Here is an 11,836-nt window from a genome sequence, read left to right as displayed (position 1 = left end):
GAAGCCATTCAGACTTTTGTGTGCTGGGAAATTTTTATTACTGCTTCAATTTCATGAGTTGTAATCTCTCTATTCTAGTATTCTGATTCTTCATGATTCAGTTTTGGAAGATTATATATTCTAGAAATTTGTCCATTTAACTCAGGTTCTACAATTTGTTGACATATAGTTGTTCATATATTTTCATACAATCCTTTGTATTCCTGTGATGTCAGTTGTTATTCCTCCTCTTTCATTTCTGATTTTTATCTATTTGGGTCCTCTCTGTTATTCTTCATGAATCTGGTTAAAGGTTCATCAATGTTGGCACATGCAAAAGAAATGAAACTAGACCACAAACTTACACCATACACGTGAATACACTCAAAATGGATAAAAGACTTATATGTAAGTCACAAAACCATAAAAATCCTAGAAGAAAACAGAGGCAGTAAAATCTCAGACATCTCTGGTAGCAATATTTTTGCCAATAAATCTCCTAGGGCAAGGGAAACAAAGAAAAAAATAAACAAATGGGACTACATCAAACTAAAAAGGTTTTGCACAGCAAAAGAAACCATCAACAAAATGGTATGGGAGAACATATGGGCCAATGATACATCTGATAAGAACTTAATTTCCAAAATATATTAAGAACTTATACAACTCAACACCAGGATGACAAACAATCCAATGAAAAATTTGACAAAGGACTTGTATAGACACTTCTCCAAAGAGGAAATACAGATGGCTGATAGACATATGAGAAGATGCTCAACATCACTAATCATCAGAGAGATGCAAATTAAAACCACAATAAGATATCACCTCACACCTGCCAGAATGGCTATCATCAAAAAATCAACAAACAAGTGTTGGTGAGGATGCGGAGAAAAGGGAACCCTTGTGCATTGTTAGTGGGAATGCAGACTAGTGCAGCCACTGTAGGAAACAGTTATGGAGTTTCCTAAAAAATTAAAAATAGAACTGCCTTTTAACCCAGTGATCCCACTTCTGGGAATATATCCATCCTAAGAAGCCCAAAACACCAATTCAAAAGAATATATCCACCCCTATGTTTATTGCAGCATTATTTATAATAGCCAAGATAATGGAAACAGTCCAAGTGCCCATCAGTAGATGAGTGGTACATTTCCACAATGGAATAATATTTGGCCATAAAAAAAAAAAAAAGGAAATCTTACCTTTTGGGACAGCATGGATAGACCTGGATATTATTATGCTAAGTGAAATAAGTCAGTCAAAGAAAGACAAATACCATGTGATCTCACTCACAAGTGCAAGCTTTTGTTTTTTTGTTAATCCTCACCCAAGGATATTTTTCCACTGATTTTCAGAGAGAGTGGGAGGGGAAGAGATGGAAAGAAACATCAATATGAGAGACACATCGATTGGCTGCCTCCCACATGCACCCCAACATGCCCTTGACTGGAACTGAACCCAGGATCCTTTATTCCACATGCCAATGCTCTATCCACTGAGCCAAACCAGCTAGGGCATAAGTGGAATCTAATGAATAAAATAAAAATAGAGGCATGGATACATGCAACACGCCGACAGCTGTCAGGGGAGGGGAGGAGGAACTGGATGAAAGAAGGTGACAGGATTATCCAAAAATATAGCTAGAGGGAAAGGAGGATAAGTGGAGGTGGATGTGGGCAAAGGGTGGTAGAAATGGGAATGGAAAGAGACTTTGCTTCTGGAAATAGACACAGGCAGTGTGCAGATTGTGGGGGAAATGGGGCCACATGCTAATCTGACAAGCTCAGGGAAAGCCTGCATGGCAGTCTTGCAAACTCAAAGACCTAAAGTAACCACAAAGGACAGTGTGAAATTCAAACCTCAACTAAAAGCATTTATGTTGGGTAATCACATCCTAGGCTGGTATCTTCCCTGGCAAGGTCAATCTTTACCTTAACTTAGTCTATTGTGTGTGTGTGTGTGTGTTTTTTTAAATACATTTTATTGATTTTTTTTACAGAGAGGAAGGGAGAGGGAGAGAGAGATAGAAACATCAATGAGAGAGAAACATCCATCAGCTGCCTCCTGCACACCCCCCACTGGGGATGTGCCCACAACCAAGGTACATGCCCTTGACTAAAATCGAACCTGGGAACCTTGAGTTCCCAGGCCTACACTGTATCCACTGAGCCAAACAGGTTAGGGCGATTCTATTGTTTTTTTACATCTATATAACACATCATTGAAATGTCAAGTAACTTGTAACTTCCCTTTTTTCTGGACCCCTCAGGGCACAACCAAATGCCCTGAGCCTCAGGACAGATGTCACAAATTCCTTCCTTGTTATTGTAATCATGCTAATTGTTGACTGTTAACTCTCCTGCACTCACCTAAGTAAAAAAAGCATGTGTCCATCATCTTACTTTTTATCCAATCCCAGAGGTTTCCCCTTCCGACTTTGCTTTCTCCCGCCTCCCTAATCCATCACCAATGGATTTCATCTAACCCAGTGGTCTGCAAGCTCATTAGTCAACAGAGCCAAATATCAACAGTACAACGATTGAAATTTCTTTTGAGAGCCAAATTTTTTAAACTTAAACTTCTTCTAACACCACTTCTTCAAAATAGACTCGCCCAGGCCATGGTATTTTGTGGAAGAGCCACACTCAAGGGGCCAAAGAGCCGAAAGTGGCTCGCAAGCCGCAGTTTGCCGACCATGGATCTAACCCACTTGTGTCTCCTGCCATTCTCTGGAGCATTATCCCAATAAGTGGAGATTCTGCTTCCCAGCAATTGTGGACAGTTTGGCTCAAATAAACTCACAAAAATTCTTTACAGGTTTGAATGTTTTTTATGCTAACAAGATGATGCTTTATTGAGTTGTACACTTGAAACCTGTATGGTTTTGTAAGTCAATGTCACTCTAATAAATTCAATTTAAAAAAAATTTATGAGGAAAAAAAAACACCTCCCTTCTGCACTCTCATTTTACAACTCCCTTGAAGTGCATGGAACAGATGTAACTATTTCTTTACCTAACCCCTAACTAAGCTAGTCCCCCTCAAAGGTATACATACTGTCTGTTTCATTAAAGGGTGGCCAGGGACTGGTTCCTTTCCTTGTTGCTGGGACCGCATGAGTGGGACCCACACTGAGGAAGCTCAGGGGTAGGAGTTGAGCCACCAGATGCAGTGACAGTGTACGAATCAAAGGTTCTTTTCGGTCAAAATAATAATAGTTCAGATACTAACTTTATTTCCTTCTTATATAGCGTTGGATCAACTTTGTGTTGTGGTTTCACTTCCTTGTACTTAGTTAAGCCCCATTTCCTGGTATTCAGTTGGACCAGATGTACCCACCCCAGCCCGCTGGCGCCGCTGGAATTAGACATTCGCGCCAGATGGTGAGACCACGCCCTTAAACCAATCGGAGCAGAGTGTAGCCATGCGTCCGAGATACAAAGAGAACGGACTTCCCCTTCGGTGTGCTTTGCCCGGTTCATTTTTCTGTTGGCCTTGCATGCTTTTGGAGAAGGAAATTTGCTTGCCGAGCGATTTTCAAGTTCCCGTGGCACCTTTTAAGAGCATTTCTAACAACAGCACCCCAGACCCCCAGCACTCACTGAACAGACCAGGGCTTGTGGCTCGGCCTCTATCCAGGCAGGACGGGGTAGCACCGCCCACGAGGACGGGATCCCACAACAGGGGCTTCCCTTCCCTTCCGGTCTCAACAGCACCCAGGTTCCGGCTGAGCGCCTAAATCCGCCGAGACTGCGGGGTCTGGCTTCGCCTGGAACAGGGCGGGACGAGGTAGCCCCGCCTACGAGGGTCTCCAGGACGGAGCTTCCGGTTACCACGTGTCCCTTCCCAGGAAATGGAGGTGCGCGCCCGCCTGGTGGAGTTGGTGCGCGCTGGACGCACCCATCCGCTTTTCACTGTCTGAGAGGCGGCCGCGGACACCTCAGAGGTTCAGGGCTAGACCCGTCCCCCCGCGCCCCGGGAGCCAGGTCCCGAGAGAGCCTGAGGAGCGCCGGCTGCCTTTCCTTGCGGGACACAAAGGGAAACGCACAGTTGAAGTGTGGCAGGTGAGTCTGGCGGGCCAGAGGGAGGCTGCACGGCAGACGGGCACTGGGCGACGAGGGACCGGGAGGCAGAGAAATAGAGTGAAGAGAAGGACAGAAGAAAAGATGTTCTGAAGACCAAGGGAAGAAAGTCTCCGCCAGAGCGGAGTGTTCCCCTGGATGTAATGCCACTGAGATGCTTTGAGGAACACTAAGAACCAAATGAGGGAATTGGATTTGGCTAAGAGCGGTTTGTAGGTACATCCTGTCCCACTTATACTGCAGCCCGAAAAGTTTTAGATTTGGCAGTGGAAACACAGGTTATAGAGGAGCGGTATGCTTAGTGTCCTCCCTTACCTGCTACCAAAATAATGAATTAGTCCCTTGGAATTTCAAAAGGTAAGTAATTAAACCAAACAAACCCTTGGCTTTTATATGTTAGATTAGTTTAGATCCTTGGGGGGACACATGTGTTTACACTGTCCTCTAGGCAAGGGCATGCAGGGATTAAGCATAAGGATTCCAGTAAACACCCCGGGGTCTACATATGCACAGACTTGTTTGGAAAGGTCAAGGAATAGTTAGGGGTGCCACCTTCAACACTCCCCTAAGTCGGAATTCCAATAAACAGGGCAGGCGGCCTTCCACTCACTTCCTTTTTATCAGAATGTCCTCCTTACAAACTTTCCAACCAAGTCTCATGTGCTCCCCAACATGTAAGGAAGGGGTAAGAGAACAGTCACAAATGTGGAGTGAATGAAACCTAAACCAGTCAGTACCTTGGAGCTTTAGGACATTTGTGGATGAGCATAAAGCGCATCCAACCTCCATATCGGAGGGTGACGGCGTAGCTTATATGGTAGAAAAGCTGAATAAAATACTTAGAGGAACTGAAGGTATTAGAGAAAAATCAAGTCAGACAGAACTTGAAGGAAATTGCTGGAGAAAATGTGGGAGCACCTAGGTAAGCCCCACATTTACCTGTGCTTTCCCCACAGAACATTTACTAACTCATAGAGCAAGGAACAGAGACCAAGCTGAAAGAGGTGGCCAGGGCTTGTGGCATTTCCGTTGGCTGGGAAGAAGGAAGTTGGAGTTCAGAGATACCATGGAGTCTGAGATTTGAAATGGAAGCGGGAACCTTAGAGAAATGAGCCCAAAATTCAATGTGCAGTTTCCACTTGAGGTGTTTGTCAGTTCCTAAGCTGTACATGCCCAGGGCAAGATTCCCAGCCCCTAAGTTGAAAACAACAGTTGCAAGGTTAAACAGTTGTGCAGCCCAGCCAGCGTGACTCTGGTTGAGCATTGACCTATGAACCAGGATAGGTCAATGTCACAGTTTGATTCTCAGTCAGGGCACATGCCTGGGTTGCAGGCTCAATTCCCAGTGTTGGGCATGCAAAAGGCAGCTGGTCAGTGATTCTCTCTCATCATGAGAATCTTTCTCCCTCCCTCTCCCTTCCTCCCTAAAATCAATACAATTATCCTATTTAATAAAGAGGGAATATGAAAATTAACCAACACAAAGATGGAGGTGCCCACAGCAGAGGCGGGGGGTTTTTGTAACACAAGATGGCTGCACCCAAGCAGAGGCTGAGTTCTTGTAATGAGACTTAACCAGCAATCAGCAGGGACCTGAAGCTGCACCACCCACCCAATGGGGGGGCTTGACGGGGGAACTGAGGCTGCCTCCCCCGCCCTGCGGGACTTGATCTGGGACCTCAGGCCACTCACCCTAGCCCTGGCACCAGACCGGGGAACCTCATGCCATGCCCCCCACCCCCCACCCTGGCACCAGGCCAGGGAACCTCAGGCCACCCCCCCCACCAAGTGGGGCTTGATGGGGGACCTCAAGGAACGTCCCTAGCCCAGCAAGGAAACGTAAGGCTGCACCCCACCCATCTGGCATGCGCCGGGGGACCTGAGTCTGTCCCTCCTGCCTGGCGGGGCTGGATGTGGGACCTGAGGCTGTGCCCCCCCCCACCCCCCCATCTGGTGAAGCTTGACAGGGGTGGGGCTGGCTGAATCTGGGTCTCATGTGATTTCGAGGAGCGCGCAGGTGGGTGGGGACTTGAGTCTGGGTCCCACGGCACACCGCAGACTCTGACAGCATTATGATTTTCATATACATTTTAGTAATTTTCTTTCATCACTGACACTTCTATTATAGAGAAAGGGCAAATAGCAATATTAAAATATTTCCTCTAATTAATTCCCTTTGAATGTGCACGAATTTCGTGCACCAGGCCACTAGTATTAAAATTTAAACAAAGGTGTCACAGAGTGATTATACAGTTGAAATTACTGCAGTGAGTAAGAGGACAAAGAAGTCAACATTTTCATGCAATAAAAACATTTCCCTAGTTCTTTGAGGCCCAAAATGAGAAATTTGTGAAACAGTGGATGTGCCAATGAGTGTACCAGTGTACCGATCCATTGATATTTTTTCAAAATTAAATTTCCAGAGTTTTACTTTTTATATTAAGCACTATTATTTCTGTATACAGTAAATCTAATTTGGAAGAAGTAGTCATACCAATATTTTTCTCTGTGCTTCCTCCAAGCTACCTGAGCTCCAGCTGCTCTTCTTCCCCAAGAAGATCCATGAGACGCTCCTCAAGTGAGTTCTAGTCCATAGTTCAGATTTTAGCCTCAGAAATATGTCCAGGCCTCAGTAGAGGAATATGTAACAGTGGCCTCTGCTCCCTCCCACCTGTCATGATGACCTCCCTCCTGAGAAAATCACATCCTGGGCATGATGAGGTCTCGATTTCCCTGCCTGAAAGCTCGGTTCTATCCAGCTGGGCTCTCCTCATCATTCTCAGATTTCTGTAATGTCACCACTTACTTTAATGGAAATTACCATCCCCTGGAGCCAGGAGAACCGTGTTACTGCCTGAACCTACTTTTTTTTTCTGTAGTTTATCCAGTTACTTTCCCTGGACCTCACTGAGACCTGTGCAGGTCCAATGGCAGTTGTCCAAGATTTCCCAAGACCAAGAGGTTTCCCAGGAGGCAGACTAGCATGCCAGAGCATCCACAGGAAAACGGGGTTGCGTGGGTCCCCCTCTTAACGGTGGAGTTTGTAGTCTGAGCTAGTGCACATGTGAAGTTCTTTCCCTTCCTGGTGAGGATGTGCCAATGGGTGTACCAGTGTACCGATCCATTAGTATTTTTTTCAAAATTAAATTTCCAGAGTTTCACTTTCCATATTAAGCACTATCATTTTGTGCAGACAGTAAGTCTACATTTAGAAGGAGGCTGTTGAAAATAAATGTGGGAAGGTACCTGAGGAAACAACCCCTTCAATTAAGTGACTGCTTCATATAGGCCTCTCTGCTCTGCAGATGGGGAACATCTAGAGCAGGGGTGGGCAAACTTTTTGACTCGAGGACCACAATGGGTTCTTAAACTGGACCGGAGGGCCGGAACAAAAGCATGGATGGAATGTTTGTGTGAACTAATATAAATTCAAAGTAAAGGAGCGGAGGGGAGAGCAAGAGAACCGGATAGAACAGCCGGATCTGGCCCGCGGGCCGTAGTTTGCCCACGGCTGATCTAGAGCAAGAATTCTCTCAGAGCCTTATCTTCTCTAGGTAGGACAGGACACTGTGTCGTCACAAAATTATCTCCAACGCCATGGTAACTGTTTCTCTTCATCTGTTGCTGAGCCTCAGGGAAGTCTTGTTAGCGTGAGCCAGTGCTGTGACAGCTGACAGATGTGGCACTAAGAGCTAGAGGATGTGGCTCCATGGGCCTTCGTGAGATCTGCCAATTCTGGCCACTGTTGAACTCCTCATCAATTTCAGATTTTTTACTTTTAGCTAAACATGATGTATTTAATTTTCCTTGTTACTAAGATGGTTTTCCCTTACAGTTAGTGTTTTTTTAATGTTATGAATGTCTTTTTTGTTACTGCTTCTTTTTTATCCATTTTAAAATTTTTTATCCTCGAAAAAAATATGTTTCTCTCAAAGTTATTTTATGTCTCTCTGTAATTACTTCTGTGAGAAGGTCCATCTTCTCCAGACACCTTTTCATCTGAAATCAATAGCAACTCTTGTATTTCTGTGGCCAAACTCATGAGTTTGTTTATCTCATCCAAATTATTTCAAAACCCAGGCAACAAGTGTACTTTAGGATATGGGTAAACTGACCCTTTTTAAGCTACACTTGCTCATACACATTCTTTGAGGTTCTTATAGAAAGCTTTGCAGTGCAGTTGTTTGCCCTTTTTAAAGTCAACAGTTGACCCTAGCTAGTTTGGCTCAGTGGAAGAGTGTTGGCCTGTGGACTGAAGGTTCCCAAGTTTGATTCCTGTCAAGGGCATATGCCTAGGTATAAAAAAAGTCAATAGTTGACTTCCAGTGTTCTCCTTGTGATGGGCATTTCCTCTTCTCTCAGGATCACCTAAGTGGGTCAGAGCATCCTGAGCACCGGGTCTTGGTGGAGATGTCAGAATGAGAAGGCGCAAGAGTCGCGGTCCCCACCAACCAGCCTCCCAGGTGACCAGTGCTGGGCCTGGGACAGGGACCACGGTGTCCCTGGCTGCCTCCTCTCCTGCCACCCTCACCCCATTCTACCCACAGAGGCCCTCAGCTGAGGTTGGTGTGACCTTTGAGGATATTGCTGTGCGCTTCTCTAAGAAGGAATGGTGCCTTCTTGATGAGACTCAGAGACACCTGTTCCTCGAAGTGATGCTCGAGAACTTTGAACTCATATCCTCTCTAGGTTGCTGCTGTGGAGCAGAGGATGTGGAGGCACCTGCTGAACAGCATGTTTCTGTGAGAGTGTCACAGGCAAAGAACCCCAATGTAGCTTTGTCCTCCCAGAAGAGCCACCCCTGTGAGAGTTGTGGGCCAGTCCTGAGAGACATTTTCCACTTGGTTGAGCAGCAGGGAACACAACACAGCCTGAAACTGTTGAGGTGTGGGGCATGTGCAAAGCAGATTTATTTCAGCAAGAAAGCCATTGGCTGTAACCAGACGCTTGCTCAGGACCATAGTGTCTGTAATGGAATACAGTGTTTTGTGTGCCGTGAATGTGAAAAATCTTTTACAAAAATCTCTGATCTCCATTATCATCAGAAATTACACACCGGAGAAAGTCCGTACGAGTGCAATCAATGTGGGAAATGCTATAAACAACACTCCATACTTATTCAACACCAGCGAGTTCATTCTAAAGAAAAGCGTCATGAGTGTGGCGAATATGAGAAATTCTTTAGCCAAAGGGGAGCCCTCATGCAACACCAGAGAGTTCACACTGGAGAAAAGCTATATGAATGTGATGAGTGTAGGAAATCTTTTACCATTAGCCGTGGCCTCCGTCGTCATCAGAGACTACACACTGGAGAAAGGTCTTATGAGTGCAGTCAGTGTGGGAAATCTTTTACCACTAGTGATGGCCTCCGTTATCATCAGAGACTTCACACTGGAGAAAGGCCTTATAAGTGCAGTGAATGTGGGAAATCTTTTGTCAGGAACTGTCACTTGAGTTATCATCAGAAATGTCACACTGGAGAAAAACATGAATGCAGTCAGTGTCCAAAATCTTTCCCCACTAGCGAAGGCCTCCGTTATCATCAGAGACTTCACACTGGAGAAAGGCCTTATGAGTGCAGTCATTGTGGGAAATCTTTTACTGGTAGGAGTAGCCTCTGTCGTCATCAGAGACTTCACACTGGAGAAAGGCCTTATGAGTGCAGTCAGTGTGGGAAATCTTTTACCACTAGCCATGGCCTCTGTTATCATCAGAGACTTCACACTGGAGAAAAGCCTTATGAGTGCAGTCAGTGTGGGAAATCTTTTACCACTAGCCATGGCCTTCGTCGTCATCAGAGATTTCACACTGGAGAAAGGCATGAGTGCAGTCAGTGTGGGAAATCTTTCACCACTAGTGAAGGCCTCCGTTATCATCAGAGACTTCACACTGGAGAAAGGCCTTATGAGTGCAGTCAGTGTGGGAAATCTTTTACCACTAGCAATGGCCTCCGTCACCATCGGAGACTTCACACTGGAAAAAAACATGAATGCAGTCAGTGTCGGAAATCTTGTACCACTAGCCATGGCCTCCATTATCATCAGAGACTTCACACTGGAGAAAGGCCTTATGAGTGCAGTCAGTGTGGGAAATCCTTTAACAGTAGGAGTAGCCTCCGTTATCATCAGAGACTTCACACTGGAGAAAGGCCTTATGTGTGCAGTCAGTGTAGGAAATCTTTTACCACTAGCAATGGCCTCTATCACCATCAGAGACTTCACACTGGAAAAAAACATGAATGCAGTCAGTGTGGGAAATCTTTTACCACTAGCCATAGCCTTCGTCATCATCAGAGACTTCACACTGGAGAAAGGCCTTATTAGTGCAGTCAATGTGGGAAATCCTTTACCAGTAGGAGTAGCCTCTGTTGTCATCAGAGACTTCACACTGGAGAAAGGCCTTATAAGTGCAGTCAGTGTACGAAATCTTTTACTACTAGCCTGGCCTCCGTCACCATCAGAAATGTCACACTTGAGAAAAACATGAATGCAGTCAGTGTGGGAAATCTTTTACCAGTATCCGTGGCCTCCGTTATCATCAGAGACTTCACACTGGAGAAAGGCCTTATGAATGCAGCGAATGTGGGAAATCGTTTGCCCTGAACAAATACTTGCATCATCATCGGAGAGTTCACACGAGAAAGGCCTCAGGATTGCAGTGAATGTGGGAAATATTTTGCCAGAAACAGTCATTTTCGTTGTCATCAGCATGTTCAGAGGTTGTACTGATACTTTTGTAGGGAATCACTTTTAAAGATATTGCAAAGGGCCATGTGTCCTAATGTTTACAATTCCATGTGTGATGGTCTCTTGTGTGTAGGACAGTAGGGTTTAGGGGAAAGCATAATTGCTACAGAATCACTGGCCTAATAAGGATTGTGTATAATTCTTAAAATGGAGATAGGTTTCATTTATCTTCATTAGTAACTGATAATGCAATGTCCAAGTCAGAGGAGAGGTGAATGTTTAACTTAAAGAAATTAGGAAGTTGTGATTTAAGCCAATTGCACTATTTGCATTCTTCCAGCAGTGTATGACAGATTTAATTCCTCCACATCCTAGAAAAGATCTGGTTTGGTCAGTCATCCTTTATTTAACGTTGTCATGCTATATCATTGTTCAATTGCATTTTTTCTAAGGGTTTATGGTGAGCCTTTTTTCAAATGTGCATTTGCTATCTCTATATTTGCTTAAATGTCTGAGCATATGTTCTGCCAAATCTATGAATTTTGCCAATTTTCTTTAACAAATGGACAGTGAAATAGCAAAAATGCACGTTAGAATTTCACTCATTTTTTTATCTTTTTTGCTTTGTAGGATAAGTGTTTTTCATATTGGAAAAAAAATAAAATCAACAATTGACTCAAGATAAGCGTCTTATTTCATTCCTTTGAATGTGAGTATCTAGTTTTCCTAGCACTGTTTATTGAAGAGAAACTATCCTTTCCCAACTGTGTATTGGCTCTTTTGTCAGAGAGGAGTTGGCAGTATATGCAGGGGGCTAGAGGACTACTTGGAAATAGGTCATTCTTGGTGAAATCACAGTGGGCTGCAGCAGTTATCAAGATGAGGCACTGCGCCGAAACCGGTTTGGCTCAGTGGATAGAGCGTCGGCCTGCGGACTGAAGGGTCCCGGGTTCGATTCCGGCAAGGGCATGTACCTTGGTTGCGGGCACATCCCCAGTGGGAGGTGTGCAGGAGGCAGCTCATCGATGTTTCTCTCTCATCGATGTTTCTAGCTTTCTATCCCTCTCCCTTCCTCTCTGCAAAATAT

At 44.8% G+C, this 11,836-nt stretch overlaps 1 protein-coding gene across 1 annotated transcript; it reads left to right on the top strand.

Moving 5' to 3' along the window:
* Nucleotides 1–3,825: 3,825 nt before the first annotated feature.
* Nucleotides 3,826–11,427, top strand: LOC308234026 (uncharacterized protein). The gene is made up of 2 exons (XM_080641206.1): nt 3,826–4,045; nt 8,426–11,427. Exon 2 carries the CDS (start codon nt 9,551–9,553, stop codon nt 10,547–10,549), a length of 999 nt encoding a protein of 332 aa, XP_080497332.1. The 5' UTR covers nt 3,826–4,045; nt 8,426–9,550; the 3' UTR covers nt 10,550–11,427.
* The last annotated feature ends 409 nt before the right edge of the window (nt 11,428–11,836 follow it).

Source organism: Plecotus auritus, assembly GCF_963455305.1.
Source record: "Plecotus auritus genome assembly, chromosome: 9".
Classification (NCBI taxonomy): domain Eukaryota; kingdom Metazoa; phylum Chordata; class Mammalia; order Chiroptera; family Vespertilionidae; genus Plecotus; species Plecotus auritus.
Note: the sequence above shows the minus strand (reverse complement) of the source record. Positions and strands in the feature narration are given on the sequence as shown.